Below are 17,386 nucleotides of genomic sequence, written 5' to 3'. Positions count from 1 at the left end.
TTAGCCCATGGATCATTGGTTGTTTTGAAGACTTTATGTTATCTTGTGTTTGAAGTTTATGGAAATGTTTTCTGGTCAAACATCTTCTTATGTTTATTTATCTTTGATCATGAGCTTTGATGAATGAATGCTTATTTTTTTGTTGATTAATTTCTTGGTTAAGTAATGGACCCTCAAATTAGTTAGCAACAAATGGTTTCTATGTTTGTTTTCATTTCATTTAAACCGTGGAAATGTTTCGTCCATAATGATAATGTAAGCATTTGATTATCTTTTGGACTTGGTAACTCTTAAAACTTAAAGCTAATTGATTTTCACAAGATTATATACTTCATTGATTTTGTGACTTTAATTAAGGGAATGTGTTAAGAGCTCCTCTAAACATTTTAATAACAAAGAAGAGTTGAAGTAGTTTTTGCTTATGAATTGTTATAGCAAAGTTAAATTAATTCACAAGTGTTGCTTCATTTGGTATAATGATAAGTCAATCAAGTCATCCATGTGGTGTCCCCCAAAATCAATCAACTTCACTTCATTGAATTTAAATCAAATCATCTACTTGTTTACTTGTCATCTTTACATTCTAGCTTAGTTTTAATTTTCTCAAACAATCAAAAAGATTTAACCCCCCCCCCCCCCCCTTATTTATACTCTCGTTTTACAAGTACTTGAACCAGTGATTTACATAGAGATTTAATTTGAACCAATCTCTATGGATACAATCCCTTTATCACTATACACTATTTTAGTGTGTAATATTTAGGGTATTTATTTTGTTGGCCTCGACAACCACCAAATTCTGAGATGGAAGAGATTCGATGTCCACCAAAACCCAAGAAAATAGGAAAGGCATTCGAGTCGGAAAAGATTCGACGTCACAAAAGATATGGAAAAAGCTTATGACATGGCGGCCCTAACGAGACGTATTAATAACCTTACCAGACACGAAAGATATGGAAAAACCTCATGACATGGCGACATATATATATATATATATATATATATATATATATATATATATATATGTGTGTGTGTGTGTGTGTGTGTGTGTGTCTATTTATATTTCGTATTTTAATTTCTAGGTTTTGTAATTTTAATTTTTATATTTTGTATTTTTAACTCTATGTTGTTTTTTTGGTTGTGTTGTAATTTCCTTTCAATTTTAATGAAATTTTAGTTTTTATAAAAATAATTTTGTTTAAATTGATTATTTTTTATATAAATTAATTTTAGAAAAAAAAATAGTTTGACAAAAGTGGCAACCCACACCATCTAAATTACAAACTTTTGAAGCAGTGTGACAAATTCAGTATGACGCCTATGTGGCAACACTTTTAGTATGACAAACTTGGAACCACTCCTTCTAGTCTTATGGATCAAAAAACTCACAAAAGACCTAAAAAAGGGATTAGAAAGATTAAATACTTGTTTACAGGTTACCACTAGCCTCGTGTCATATGATGTAACATAATTTAGGCCATGTAGGTTTGACGTGCGGTTGACAAGACATACGTTTCACTGACCACATAATATAGCTTATGAAAGAAGCCATTGTCGATGGTTGCAAGAGATTACTACCTTATGTTGGTATGACATTATTGTAAATTTTGCTCCCAAACCTAGATTAAGATCACCAATTGGTAATTTAAGAAACCACTTCCATGTTTCCTTATTTTCTACACAAACAATTTCCCAAGAAATTAGGAATATTTGATTACTTACATCTTTCCTATTTTACAAAGCAACTCCCAGATCATATTACTTTCAAGAAACAACCATCTAATCCTACAACTCTTCTATAACCATCTAACTAGAGGTGGAAATCGTGTCGTGTCGTGTCGAAACACTAAACGGGTTGAAAGTGCTTGACCCTAACCCGACCCATTTAATTAACATGTCATGTCGTGTCAACCCGTTTATTTTCGTGTCGAGTTCGTGACGGGTTTCGGGTTAGGGCTATAGCTCAAAATATGTCGTGTCATGTGAGGTTAAAAGATTGAGCATGTTGAAAGAGTAGGATTTAGGTAGGCAGAAAGGAAAAGCTAATACTTTGGAGGCAGAATAATTGAAGTTATAGCAAGTTCAGATGAAAAAATTAAAAGAGTGGGAGTTGGGGAGGCGGATGACAAAGGTCATGAGGATGCGAGAGTGGTGAAAGATACTGGGTAGTTTGGGAGAGAATGAAAAACTGAAAGAGTGGGAGTTGGGGAGGCGGATGACAAAGGTCATGAGGATGCGAGAGTGGTGAAAGATACTGGGTAGTTTGGGAGAGAATGAAAAACTGAAATGAAGTCTTGATCTAGATGGCTAAGTCATTTCAACATTACAAAACAATTTAATTCAAAGGCTTTCTTTTACTTAAGGTTTTGATTTTGTATCTCTCTAGTTTATTTAAATAATTCAAAATACTTGCATATAAATAAATGGGTCATTTTCGAGTCATATTCGAGTTGAAATTCTCAACCCTAACCTTACCCATTTAATTTTCGTGTCGTGTCGTGTCAACCCGTTTATTTAAACGGGTTGAAATATCTTACCCAAACCCATTTATTTCGTGTCGGGTTTCGTGTCGTGTCAATTTTTGCCACTTCTACATCTAACCATACCTTTCTTAAATCAACAAAGAAACATAGAACTTGCTAAAGTGATTTTCCATATCTGGCATTGGTAGTAGATACATTTTTACAACTGATTCTGGATTTGATATTCTTATCTCTTCACAATAGGACTACAATTTAGCATATTGCTCGGTTAGAGTATCTTCATTGATGCTCATAGCATGTTTTTTATCCCTTATATATTGACTTAAACTAAAATCAATCTCAAAATTTTTTAATCACCTCCAATCTAAGTTGTCACAACACTTAGCTTTTGTCTATGCAAAATCTCCTTAGTGTAGTGACCTCCAATCCATGAATATGTGCAATTGAACTAAGTCTGTAGTTTCTATCACAATGATGCTCACTCTTAAATGATTGAATTTGAAATGAGTGTTCTTTACCCATCCACGAAGCCCAAAGTCTAAAGTTTCATTCCCCTTTGCAACACTCACCAATAACATTTTACTATCATTCTTTTCAAAACATCATTGGTAACTATTGGCTATAACATAGTTACACAACATGCGCTTAAGTTGTTTTGGTCCCTCAAATTGCATCTTTAAAATAAGAGTTTGCTTCTTCGAAGGTATGTCCTCATTGAAAGTGGAGTTGACAACACCACCTTCATCTTTTCCTTTCTCATTATGGACTAGGTTTTCATCATCATTCCCTTCAACATTGTCAACTTAGGACAAAACCTACTCAAGAATTGATATTCACTTGATATATTGTTCATAACAATGGATTCAACCAGAATTACATCATCCATGTAACGACCCGGTTTTCGCATCCAAAAATTTTGTTATAAATCGTTACTTGGAAATCATTAATAATTAAGACATTGTATAATTAACCATTCCACATCGAAAACCAAAACGAAATCCACAACATTTAAACAACCAAAATATCAGAGTGTCATTCCCAGAATAAACTCATAACTGCGGAAACAAAAGTGTGTGTGATATGCTGCTACCCGGGCCTGCTCCTTCCCCTTGGCTGAAGAGGTACCTGAAACAACAACTGAAAAACGTAAGCACAAAGCTTAGTGAGTTCCCCCACTGTACCACATACCATAATAATCACATAACATACATCTCTCGTCAGGCATATCTGGGTGCCCGACCTACCCCTTCGGTCCTCTCGACCGGATATTGCCTAGCATACCTGGGTGCTGGCCTCCCCTTCGGTCCTCTCGACCGGATACTGCCTAGCATGTCTGGGTGCTGGCCCCCCCTTTGGTCCTCTCGACCGGGTACCGGAGACTACTTCCCCTCTCTACTATTACCACATAATATGTACCACAGTATCAGAATCTATCTGGCATGGATGGGTATAACTACCCCTTCGGCCCTATCGACCGGATATCTTGGGGACTATCTCCCCTACTACCACTAACACATAACATCACATCATACTAACACATAAGAATGGAATAGTTAGTAGTAACCCTAGATGATTATCACGGAGACAATCATCCACATACAATTCCTACTGGTGGGCCGACATTGTGGCCGTAGACCCACCGCTACTGGAAGGTAACTCACCTCGAAGTAGCTACTGATCTGGTCGGGAACTGACTGCCTACTGCTGCTCCGGAAATCCTCCGGCTGCAATTCCCACAACATACTCAATCAATCACTGCTAACTGTCCTTTGCGTAAAATGACCATTTTACCCCTGATCATGTCATAAGTCAAAATCAGAGTCAACTTTCAGTTGACACGACTCGCCGAGTTGGCTCTCCAACTCGCCGAGTCCCTATTCAATCGATTGTCCTGGATCACGTCCCTACTCGTCAAGTTAGGCGTTGAGTCGACGAGTTCTTCTTCTAAACTGAGGTTCAAGTCCTTCATCCTACTCGCCGAGTTGTATGAACAACTCGCCGAGTTCATCTTCATTCGAAGAACACTATGCGGAGACTCGTCGAGTTGTATGAACAACTCGTCGAGTTCATCTTCATCCGATGAATACTTATGCTGCAACTCGCCGAGTTGTATGAACAACTCGCCGAGTCTGTTCTTGATCTAAGGAGATTGCCTTGAACTCGCCGAGTCAGGGCATGGACTCGCCGAGTTCCTCCATGGATGAGTTTGGCTTCCAACTCACTGAGTCACACCCCGTGACTCACTACTCACACTCGACACAATGAAAAGGGGACAACTCGGAGACTCGCGAACAGACTCGCCGAGTCAGATGAACGACTCGCCGAGTCGTCGCCATGCAACCACTATATACGCGATTTTGCTCGATTTCAGTCTATGCCATTCACAGATCTGGGTTCCTAGAGCATGAATGACACATAAAGTTTCCAACTTTACGTGTAGATACTCACCAATGAGGGATTTAGGGCTCAAAATGCCTCAAAAGGGTAGATCTAGGGTGGACAAGCTACATGGGTCCATAAAGGCAACGGATCTGAGCTCCTGGAGCTCAATTATGCCTAGATCTAAAGGCCAATCAACTTATTACGAATTATATTGCACATACAAGCTTGGGGAAGGGCTCAAGAAAGACTTAATGGGATAATAAGCATAAAATCAGAGGGAAAACGGGTTATACCTCAAAGGAATCACTGAGAGGACACTAAGATGCTTGACTTCCTTCCCTTCCTCTTGATCTACTCCACTTCCTTCCCAAATCCTTCAAGAACACACAAGAATGCTTCACACTCTCAAGGAAATAAGCTTTGAACGAGGGTTGGGGGCTCTGAGGGTGAATGGGGCTGGCTTGGGGCGGAAATGAGAGATTAAATAGGGTGCAAACCCTTGGAAATTAGGGTTTCATCGGACAGCGCGGACTCGCCGAGTCCATAATATGGACTCGCCGAGTCGCCAACTTAACCGTGTCCTAAGTCTCGTCTCTACTCGGCGAGTCGGGCCTCCAACTCGCCGAGTCCAAGGCCAAAATACAAAAATACTTAGATAAATCTTGCATACCAGGAACCAGGTGCTACAATCCAATTATCCATGGTTTTCTCCCTTTTATATATTGTGGCCTTGTGGGTTATTTCAGTAGGTTGTTTTTCGCCACGTTGTATTACTATACCATGCTCATCATGACTAACACCTCCGTTATCTGAATCCCAAAAATCATCTAAACAATCCCTAATATGATCAATGTATAGGTATATTGCAAGGTATTCATAAGTGGTATCAATAAAATGAGCATAATCCATATCAGTTTCTATGTAACTAATACCATAGGATAAATAACAGTTTGCATTATACAACTTCTCACACCTTTCTCCAGTAAAACGTTCTATGAAGGGTGACACATTCATCAACGTCCACACCATTAAAGTCTAATCAGTAAAATAGTAATCGTCACCACCAACATAAGCAACGCATCACACAAAAATATCATTGAAGTTCAATTCAACTCTCAAATAAATCGACATGCATTGTAAGAAAGCAAATTTTAAGGTTCAAAATCACTCACAAGGTATACGATCGTGAAAATTTAAAGTTTTGTACTTTGCATCATCTTTAAGGCACCGAAAGAAGATGTTGCGATGATGCTTAATAAATAAAAGTGATTTTATATATATTTAGGTTAGTATTATTCAAAATTAGATGTGTTTCCACGCAGATTTTATTCAATCAAGAGAATTATGGGAAGTAATGGTCAGATCACCTTCTTAACCGAGTGACTACTTCATTTTCAAGAAAAGGGTGTCAATTACATAATTTTTGTGAGTTTGTTGGTTCATAAGGCACCGAAATAAGACTAAAGACCTTTTAAAACAAAACGAAAAAATATTGTTGGGTTATAATGACAATAACACTTAATAAAACATCTAAAAATGACTAGTATAACTTCTTTTTTTAATAAATGTGTTCTCAAATATATATAAAAAAAAAGTAGGATGAATAATGAGAGTGTTATAAACCATCTTACGTTTAAAATGGCTTATTATAATTGACGTTAGACAAATCAACAAATCTATATGAAATTAAGTGTATTTACATTGTTTTGCTTTTATTTGTGTCCTCTCTTTGTGATACTTGACTTGTAATAAAAACAAATATATATATATCAAATTAATCTTTCTTTATCGTGCATGCTTATGATGAATAATTCTCAAATTTTACACCTCAAATGAAAACTCATCAAACTATCAAAATCAAGTTCAGACTTAGCCTAAAACCACAAGTAAATGACAAATTTACCCTTCAAAACCGACATTCATCTACCTTACTCTTGTGCAGCTGAAATGCCGGATTTACCCATGCTCCACAGTTACATTGCATACCCGCCCAATTAAACGAACCCAAACGCGCATTACAACCAATGCACTGAAGCTTCTGTTCCACACTACCTTCTTCAACTGTCAGATAACACAATTACAGTGTCACAAATATTTATAGAGAATATTTAATTAGTTTGAAAAGGGTAGTATCGTAATTTTACCTGCTTGCATCCATTTCATAGGCTCTACAAACATAGATGAACATTCAGGAAGTTCATTTGTTGTATCACCTGTTCTCTTCTTCCATTTAAAGCATTTCTGTCCATTTCCACGCTCATGAGGAATTATATTATCCTCTGAAGCAACAATCCTTCGACATTTCTTGCATCGGAAAATTGTTTGATTCTTTTCTTTGGATTCCATGTCAGTCTGATTAGTAGTTACTTCCATTCTTGATGCCATTACATGCAAAATACAGCAACATACTTTCAATTATTTGAGAAACCCTAATTCATCACTACAAACCCTAATTCAATCTAAAAGGAACTCAATCGTAAACACTATAGCTTAATCGCTATATTATATGTACATGTCTACATGAACACAATTTGTGCTAGGAATATTACTACAGCCTTGATTATGACATTTACTCTGACTGAGTATACCTCCTCGCTTTAATTTGGCTGCTCTGTTTGCCGATTTTTAGGGTTCTTCCGATTAAAAAAAAAAAAAAAAAAAAAAAACCAATTCTATTTAGGAATCCACAGTGAAAACTATGAGTTTACAAGATACTATATGTATGAGCGCGAATTCGTGCTGAAGCATTACTGCAATAGTTATTTTTGAAAATGAGGGTGAAGAAATCGTAACTCTAATCGAATTCGGTTGCTCTGTTTTTCCAAAATTAGGGTTTCCTACAGCAAAACTATAAACTCTATCAAGAAATTATACGTATGAACACCAATTCGTGCTCAGAACATAATAGTCGAGTATGAGGATTACGTTAAAAAATAAGGATGAAAATACGTACCTCTAATCGAATTCGTTCCACCGTTTTCAGATTTTACTAGAATTGTATTTGGGATTAAAGGCTTAAAGCAAGATTTCAGAAGGAATGAAGTAGCCCCAGTTCAAAGGGCGAATGTTTAGAATCTAAACGACCATGTCCTCACATCGGACGACGTCGTTACGTGTATGCTGATTTCTACTTTCGCCCCCCTTACTTTATATTTTTCTCCAATTGTTCCCTTTATTATTGGTGTTTGTTTTTTTCGTTTTTAAATTTTTTTTTTTAATGTTTTCATTATAAAATACAAACATTTTCATTTGGAATACCACGCTTCGATATGGTTTTATTTTTTTCAGGTTGTCAAATATATATATATATATATATATATATATATATATATATATATATATATATATATATATATATATATATATATATTAAAAAAAAAAAAAAAAAACAGTAGAATCATGCAACGAAAAAATATAGTATTATAGTATTAAATAAGGTATATTACAAAGAACAATTACCTTAATTTATGACATAAACGAGAGAAACCTTGATAACCTTTTTATATAATAACTACATAGGATAAATAGACACAAAAACTAAAAAAATCAGGATATGACTTTGTTTCGATATGCATGTCATGCATCAGAAAAGACATCTAGATTTTTGTATTTATATAGAATTATTGAAAAAACCATAAGAAATAATATTACTCTTACTCACCATCTTATATCAATCAATCATGTCGTTTTTTTAATTGCTTTCTTGGAATAAATAAATAAGTAAACGTAGGAAAATTTGGTACTCTCAAGTCTCAACTCTCAAGTAATTAAGAAGCCTTGACTTGCACGAATTGTCCGACCCAAACATACTCTATCGCTACCCTACAAAAGTATGGTTGGTTAAATATGTTATAAAACGAATTATTACGATCTAAAATAACAGTAATTAATTAGTTGTGTATTATTTGAGAAAATTATAATTTAGATCCTCTAAAAGAACAAGATTTAGAGAAGCATCATGCGATGTTGAATGTATACATGTATGCATGCATGCATACATACATACATACATACATACATACATGTACATAACCTATTTTCTTATTAGACGAAACGTGAAACGTTAAACGGACACAAGATACAGGAGCCATGTATGTAGATTAGAATGGATAGTGAGAGCTCTTTGTGATGTCATTTTTGAAAAGGATAACATTCTAAAACAGACAAATAAAATTGTTTGTATGTATATTTGTGATTGGTCAATGGTCATGGTTTTCAAGGATCTTGAAAACAAGCATGATGCATTTGACAGGGAGTTGAAAGGGAGTGAATTGTAGTATTCTTGATTGTGTAGACACTTAGAAGATTCCAACTGATTCCAAGTTAAAATCCCGAATCATTAAACTAATGAAAGATTCATCAAATGTACAAGCGTAACTACGTGAGCAATTGGCCCCATGAAAAGGAAATAGAGTGTATCATCTTCTTTTGGATGTTAATTATGGTTATCATAAATACGTCCCTTGGTCTACTTTTATATGGTGTTTGAAAATATGTTCTCTTATGTTTGAATGTTCAAGTTTCAATTTCACAGGGAGTTGAAAGGGAATGAATTGTAGTATTCTTGATTGTGTAGACACTTACAAGATTCCAAATGATTCCAAGTTAAAATCTGGAGTCGTTAGACTAATGAAAGATTCATCAAATGTACAAGCGTATAACTACGTGAGCAATTGGCCCCATGAAAAGGAAATAGAGTGTATCATCTTCTTTTGGATGTTAATTATGGTTATCATAAATACGTCCCTTGGTCTACTTTTATATATATATATATATATATATATATATATATATATATATATATATATATATATATCCTATCCCTATTCTAATAAAAGAATAGGTTTAATCTCGTATTGACAAGTGTCATGCAATTAGAACCCCTCATTAATGTTATATATCATTTATCATGTCACTTATCAACCTATTAATTATTCATTTCAAATTTCAAATTTTAAATTTCCCACTCTAATTTTATTAAATTAATAATTGATTCTTCATTTTAAATTTCAAATTTTAAAATTTCTTTCTTTAACTATATTAAATTAATAACATTAGATTAAAAAATAAAATAAAATTAATATAAATTATAAAATGATATAACTCCACTTATTTATTTAAATCAACGATTATAATTTTATATAACTAAAAATATCTCTTAAGTAATAATTTATTTAAAATAATTGATTAATAATTTTGATTTTTTAATACGAAAGTTTAATTAATTTTATAACCGTGGTTATCATGGGTTATAAACTAATATATATATATATATATATATATATATATATATATATATATATATATATATATATATATATATATATATATATAGATTTAGGTTCAAATGTTTTCACTATCTATTGTGTGCATGTATCATTAATTTTGGATCAATCATTTTAGTTATTTTAAGAAAATAATTAATGCATATTAAATGCTGAAGATGTAATTAATATCCATTATATCTTCAACATATAATATGCATTAATTACTTTCTTAAAATAACTAAAATGATTGGTGCAGAATCAATCATACATGCACACAATAGATAGTGAAAACAAAATAACCTAACCTTATATATATATATATATATATATATATATATATATATATATATATATATATATATATATATATAACCGGCAAATATATTAAAAAGTTACCACTAGCAAGTAACTAGAGGTAACAAAGAGCAGAAAAATAGAAAATATTTACAAGCAATTAAAGGGAGAAGAAATCCAAAGACTTCCAATCTAAACTTCCCTTTGATGATTTATGTTTCAACCAAACAAAAACCATAGATTTTACTATATCAACAATAGCCGTCGACGAGGTCTTGATTCCTTTATATACCAATTCATTACGGGCTCTCCAAATGCACCATAAAACACAAAAAATGATACTACATAGCACCTTTTGCTTCTTACGATTTTTTCCTTGTTTACACGCGAATGTCACGATCTCCATCACGGACTCGAAACGTTGAATCGTCAGGCCACACCAATTCAGAATCGTATTGATCACTTGTTCTGCCATCAGGCATGAGACGAGTAAGTGATTCGAGCATTTTGTATTATTACCCCATGTCTGACAGTTCAGTGAATTAATATGAACACCCTTTTTTATTAACTCCAAAGCACTCGGGATCTTTCCCAACCTTGCACGCCACACGAAACACAACACCTTGAACGGAATCAATTTTGACCATGAGAACACGACATCACAAACAAAGTGGGGGCGTGCTCAATCTTTTTCCGCAGTTCAGCCACCACAAAGGATTTTTTATCTGCAAAATCAGACTCCCAGCAAGTATTTAATATGTTCCATCTGATGATCTGCGAAGGTACTTAGTTTCCCAATTCTTGAATGCTTTTTGAGATATTCCACCATACACCATTTAATGCTCTATTCGATATACTTTCTGAACAATTTTGATTTAACTTGTGGAGCCCGCTAATCACCTGGGCCCATAGTGAATTTTGGTATGTCTTAATTCTCCAAATCCATTTTGCCATCAAAGATAAGTTCAGGGCTCTAATAGAGCCTAAACCTTGTCCACCAACATCTCTTGGGGCAAGGATTTTTTTCCCAGTGAATCCAGTGATACTTCTATTATTTTGAGAACCTTGCCATATGAAGCACCTCCTTATTTTATCGATTTCTTCCACAACCCCGATTGGAGCCAAGAATATTGAGAGAAAGAAGTTTGGTAGATTGCCGAGCACCGATTTTGCCAATGTTATACGGCCACCAAAGCTTAAAATCTTAGCTTTCCACAAGGAAAGTTTAGATTTTATTTTTTCGATTATCAGTTTCCATGATCTCTTGAAATTCATATTGGCTCCCATAGGAACCCCAAGATATGTGAATGGTAAGGAAACCGACTCACAGCCAAGAGGGAGAGCCCAACTTTCCACCTCATTGGTATTTGCACCCACACCAAATACCCGAGATTTATCAAAATTTACTTTGAGACTAGATGCCACATGGAAGCATCTAAGGATTCTAGCAAGGTTTGCTATCTTTCTCATTGACCATTCATCCAGGAAAAAGGCATCATCCGCATAAAATAAATAAGAAACAACCTTATTTGTGTTAGGAATCAATTTACCTTTGAATATTCCTTTTGATATCACCTCCTTCATTACAATGTTGAGCCCCTCCATTGCAATATTGAACAAGTATGGAGATAATGGATCACCTTGCCTCAATCCTTTAGACATTTGGGAACTTTGGGGTGGGACTACCATTGACAATGACTGAGGCTCTTGCGGATTCCAAACAACCTCTAATCCACCCCCTCTATTTTTTCCCAAACATCATTTGTTCCATAATCGAGTCAAGATTGTCCCAATTGACGAAGTCAAATGCCTTATTAAAATCCACCTTGAATAATAGCATTTGTTTACCTATTTTCTTCACCCAAGTGCATAACTCGTTTACGATTAGCGGGCCTTCAATAATGTTTCTCCCTTCGATAAAGACGGATTGTTCCTCCCCAATGAAACTAACAATAACACTTTTGATTCAGGTTGCAAGGATTCTCACAATGATTTTGTACATCGATCTGATTAGGCTAATTGGCCTATAATCAGAGAGGCTTAATGGGTCTTTAACCTTGGACACAAGCGAAATAAACGAGGAGTTGATTTAACGACCATAAAATTCGAGCCAAATTAAAACATTTTAATTCATTCAAAACATGAGGAGCGGTACGATCACGCCTTCACCTTGCCACGATCTCTTGAAGTACCTGAAACAAAACACTGAACTGTAAGCCCAAAAGCTTAGTGAGTTACCCCCAAAATACCAACCACACATAAACATACTCGTAACATATCACAAATAGAATAGTCATGCACATCGGGTCTACTATGGGACTTGTCCGCCACCCCGGGCCTTCAGTCCACCCTCCGAGTCTAGCCATGTATATCAAGTCTACAGTGTGATTGGTCCGCCCTCACTGGGCCTTCAATCCACCTGGTCCACTCTCTGAGTCTACAGTATGATTGGTCCGCCCGCACTGGGCCTTCAGTCGGCCTGGTCCACTCTCCGAGCCTCGACACGTCTGGTCCGCCCTATTGGGGCCTTCAGCCTATCCGAACCGCTCGCTAGGCCTTTAGAATATCTGGTCCGCCCTGGGTATGTTGGTCTACAACATAAAGCAGGACCCGCCGCAACCCAACCCCCGTTAAACAACCATGTGCACATAAAACAATTAATCACGTAACAAATCCTTACCCAAACAAATAGTATAACATATCACATAGCATATCAACATCCTAACCAGGATTCCGACCTAACCGATCACTAGCGTAACATTACCCTATATACCGGTTACCGACCCTAACCAGGTCACTAATATAACACCATCCTAAATACTAGGATGCAGATCTAGCAAAGCAATAACATAACAAACAATACCCAGATTTCCATCCGATAAAGGGTCGGCCTTGGTGCCGCAGACCCTGTCAATATAGTGAGGATAACTCACCTCACAACTGCCGATTGAAAGATAAGACCAAGCTGCTCCGATCACCGACACGATCTTCACCACAGAACACTACCAAAGAACCAATTCCATAAATACCAATGTTACCAAAATACCCCTGGAAGTCAAACTGGTCAACTCTTGGTCAACGTCAAAGTCAAAGTCAACCTTCCTGATTGACTCTACTCGCTGAGTCATCCCGTCGACTCGCCGAGTTCCCTTACCCAGAAAATTCACATAACACACTTAACTCGCCGAGTCCAACGATCTCTGAGTCCCATCCTGCCCAACTCACTGAGTCGCCAACCTACTCACTAATCCAAGGCTTAACCAAAAGAGGTTGGGGTTCTCGATCTGACTCGCCGAGTCCAAGGCAATCTTCAACAGATTCGCCGAGTTGTTCTTCCAACTCGTCGAGTTCCTGCCCATCATCATACAACTCGCCGAGTCCACCCATGTGACTCGCCGAGTCGCTTCAATTCTTAATCCATACAATGCCTTTTCGAGCCATACAGGGGCTCCAAACTGTAGATCCACTCCTCTAAGGCCCACCCTTCACGTAAAGTTGCAAACTTTACGTGAAACCAAAGAGCTATAGGCTTATAACACCCTAGGGCTAGGGTTTATGACAAACGTGCCTCACCAACATACCAAAGGCTGATATTTTACAAGTTTTTGGACCAAAACAAACCTAGATCTGAAGTAGCAACCTCAGATCTGGACTACTAACTCAAAATGGCTCCTTAACATGCCAAAATGGCCCCAAAACATCATCCAAGGAAAGATCTAGAAGCAACAAAGGCGATGTGACAGATTGTTACCTTCAACTGATGCTCACAAGCACAGAGTTGAATCCTCCATCTCCTTAGTGGTCGAAACCTCCAAATCTTCCTCTTGTAAAATCCCCAAGTTCACTTTCTTCCTCCTCTTACTCAAATTAGGGTTTTGGAGTCGCTTATAGAAGCTTCTGGCCGACAAGGGGGCTGAGGAGAGAACATAAGGTCCTTTAAATAGGGTGCAAACCCTGAGATTAGGGTTTTTCTCATTTCAGCACCAACTCGTCGAGTCCAGCTTCTGACTCGGTGAGTTGGTAACTTAATTCGCGACTCAAACCCGCTCCGACTCGGCGAGTAAGCGTACCTACTCATCGAGTCCCTTCTTCGAAATTACACTCTAAACCCTTAATCCATACTTCTGTAATTCGGGATGTTACAATTCTCCCCCACTTAAATTAGGCTTTGTCCTCGAAGCCTACTGCAGTATACGCCTCAAAACAAACCCTTTTGCACTGCAGACTCCGACTTCTCAATCAAGTCATTCTCTTACAAACCCTACTTCTGCATCCCTCTTAAAATGGCTTATCCTCGCGTGGCATCCTTGCCACTATTCCAAGCCGATCATCAGCCTTTCAACTCAATAGCACCACGAATCACCCGATAATACTAACCCTTCATATCAGGGACACGCTTCCGCACCCTGCAACGCTAGATTCCACAAACACCCACCGAGCTCCGCCAAGACACTAATCCATCTTCCCTCGCCCAAGATTGGCGATAATCCTAATAACTTGCAACCTGGAACGAATCTTGTTCCACCCTCTGGTTCTATCCCTTACGCGCTGACAGGATACCGCATCCCTCGGCTCCCATAACCCATCAACCAAGCATATTGCGTAACCACTTGTACCTGGCCCAATCAGCCTTGGGCTGGAATACCAAACACACCATATCCAATCAATTATAGGGTCTGGTCGTCCTCATAACGGAATACCCCAGCTTGGAATACGTCCACTTACGTAACTCAAGCCTGCAACCATACTCGGGACTAAGGACCTTGTCCTTGCATCACCCTCGGACCCTTCGGTTCGACACAACGGAGTGCAACCCACTCACACCTCCTTATCATAATCTCTAGGTCCTTGACCTCCGACTGTAATATCCTTATACAGTCCTCAGCACCGGTCCGGACTACTCTCGAGTCTGTTAACCTGCTGTCTCACCTTCCTCTGTCCAAATTCCAATCTGAAACCACTATCCTCCTCCTCATCCAAGGAGGTTGAAAACATGCGGCGCATCATCCAACATTGCCACCACCTCAATGGGCATCCAACCCGTATGTGTTTCCATATATCTGGTACAATCCCAATGCCTACTACCAGCAACTGAAGCACTTTCGATTATCCATTTACTCTGTTGCCTTTCTTCCAGAGGACCCACACTCCTTCCCGAGCTACATACCTTTCCCTTCCAGGAAATCTACTCAACGACCCTTGCCACACCTGCAAGTGCCACTGTGCTAACTTCACTCTACACTATCCATGTAGAGCAACTGCTATTCTCGAACTCTCATATTGTAACGCCCGTAGATCCAGGCTAGTCAATTTAGAGGCAATAAGGGTCGAAAACGACTTTTTGACAAAATATTATTAAGAATAAATAATCTTAACCAAGTTGTAGAATATCTCACAAGGTTTTTGTACATATAAAGAACGCCGAAATCCAAGTTAAAACGAAGAAGTTATGACCCGTCGAAGTTTTGTGACGGAACCGGCACGACACCGGGAAGCGTAAATAGTGAATTTACGATAAAGCGAGATTTAGCCTTAGCAATCTAAACAAAAGTCGTAGAATATGTTAAAATAAGAGCGTCGATAATAAGAACGCCCAAATCTGACTTCGTATGAGGAAGTTATGATTTTTCGAAGTTTCCGATTAACAGTATACAGCCCGAAATTCGAATATTAGGTCGAGTGGTTTTTAGCCAAAACAACCTAAACGAGAATCGAAGATCTTGCTAAGAGTAGCATAACGAGAAAAAAGATGGGCGAAAACGGACATCAAATGAAAAAGTTATGAGAATTTAACAGACCAATCATGTCTCGGCCTGTTAATAATATAACTTTTATAATAAATTCAAAATTAGCCAACAAAGTCTAAACAAAAGTTGTAGGGTACGTTCCCGCCTTCCCATGGAAATCTCAGCCGTCGCTTGTTGAGCACGGTCTCGCTTCGGATGAAGGACGCGTCACCCTCGCATTACGCCCCGCGTACGAAGTCCGGAACGCACCGCGTACGCCTTGCACTCCTCGGTCCAGCTTGAGCCACGTCGCCTCATCCGAAGCTTGCCATCTGTCTGCCTTATCCGAAGCTACGCCCCGCGTAGAACTTCTGAACGCCCAGCGTAGCGAGGCCCTCGCAGCTATAAAAGGAGGCCGAGGGTGCCCGCATTTTCACACCAAAAATCACTTCTCTCTCAAGTTTCTTTCTCTCTCTAGGATCCCAAACCACCCCTATGCCCTAGGAAAAATCCCTAGCACCCTAAGGAAGCCTCGAGGCTCCCGGAGTCCCGAGAAAAAGGGTCTTTTGGTTTCGAAACGCTACTCCGAGCAAAGCCAGATTTTCTTTAAAGTCCGCTGTAAGTGAGCTACGCTTACGCAACTTTTTATATAGCTTTCAAATAATTATTGTAATGTTATTAGGTCCTTAAAATAATTATTTGGGCTATTATTATGAGTTATATTGAGTGTTATTTAACGCTTATATAATAGTAATAATAGTCAGGCTATTAATTTGTCGCGGTTATCGTTAGACTAAACCCTAGTGGTATTGATACTAGGTTTTATCGAAGGAGAATTGTTTTGAGAGTATCTAAGCGTTGTCCGAGTGCTGAGTCACCACCTTTTAGGTGAGTGCATGGTCCCTTTCAGCTTACACATAGATATGAAGTATTTTATATTAATTACGTGATATGTGTGCATATTATCTGAATACTTGCTATCTATGCTGGATGAACGATTTTATACACGTTTTAAATGATTTAAACTGTATATGTATTTTATATCTACGAAAATGTTGGGGTAAGACATGGGTAGATGTAATAGATGAAATATGAGTTGGATGATAAGTTGAGAGGTGAAATAGACCGTGGGGTGAGGGTGAGAGGTGGACGATGTGAGAAGCCTTTTCCCAAATGATGGCCCCATCATTCAACAGAGTATGGATGACAAGCACGGACTATTCTAGACAGTCCA

The 17,386-nt window shown here is 37.6% G+C and overlaps 2 protein-coding genes across 3 annotated transcripts; both read right to left on the bottom strand.

Moving 5' to 3' along the window:
* Positions 1-3,390: 3,390 nt before the first annotated feature.
* LOC122195110 (uncharacterized) lies at positions 3,391-6,487 on the bottom strand. The gene is made up of 3 exons (XM_052765525.1): positions 5,536-6,487; positions 5,159-5,239; positions 3,391-3,608 (listed from the first exon to the last, which is right to left on the bottom strand). The coding sequence occupies exons 1-3, from the start codon at positions 5,892-5,894 to the stop codon at positions 3,533-3,535; spliced, it is 516 nt and encodes a 171-aa protein (XP_052621485.1). The 5' UTR covers positions 5,895-6,487; the 3' UTR covers positions 3,391-3,532.
* A 143-nt stretch (positions 6,488-6,630) lies between these two features.
* On the bottom strand, positions 6,631-7,965 carry LOC111892059 (probable inactive dual specificity protein phosphatase-like At4g18593). Of its 2 annotated transcripts, XM_023888123.3 has the most exons (4): positions 7,819-7,897; positions 7,659-7,713; positions 7,010-7,239; positions 6,631-6,926 (listed from the first exon to the last, which is right to left on the bottom strand). In XM_023888123.3, the coding sequence occupies exons 3-4, from the start codon at positions 7,236-7,238 to the stop codon at positions 6,772-6,774; spliced, it is 384 nt and encodes a 127-aa protein (XP_023743891.1). In that variant the 5' UTR covers position 7,239; positions 7,659-7,713; positions 7,819-7,897; the 3' UTR covers positions 6,631-6,771. The 2 variants fall into 2 exon arrangements, with proteins under 2 accessions (XP_023743891.1, XP_023743890.1); XM_023888122.3 differs by lacking the exon at positions 7,659-7,713 and having other exon boundaries at positions 7,819-7,965.
* Between the last annotated feature and the right edge of the window lie 9,421 nt (positions 7,966-17,386).

Source organism: Lactuca sativa, chromosome 7 (genome assembly GCF_002870075.4).
Source record: "Lactuca sativa cultivar Salinas chromosome 7, Lsat_Salinas_v11, whole genome shotgun sequence".
NCBI classification, from domain to species: Eukaryota; Viridiplantae; Streptophyta; class Magnoliopsida; order Asterales; family Asteraceae; genus Lactuca; species Lactuca sativa.
The sequence above is the reverse complement of the archived record's forward strand: the minus strand, read 5'-3'. Positions and strand labels throughout refer to the sequence as shown.

Coding starts and splice junctions, on each gene's coding strand:
- LOC111892059 (XM_023888122.3), bottom strand. CDS start 7,238: ATGGAAGTAACTACTAATCAGACTGACATGGAATCCAAAGAAAAGAAT. Junction 6,927..7,009: donor TATGAAATGGATGCAAGCAG/GTAAAATTACGA, acceptor GTTATCTGACAG/TTGAAGAAGGTAGTGTGGAA.
- LOC122195110 (XM_052765525.1), bottom strand. CDS start 5,894: ATGGTGTGGACGTTGATGAATGTGTCACCCTTCATAGAACGTTTTACT. Junction 5,240..5,535: donor ATTGTAGCACCTGGTTCCTG/GTATGCAAGATT, acceptor GTGTTCTTGAAG/GATTTGGGAAGGAAGTGGAG. Junction 3,609..5,158: donor CTCTCAGTGATTCCTTTGAG/GTATAACCCGTT, acceptor TTGTTGTTTCAG/GTACCTCTTCAGCCAAGGGG.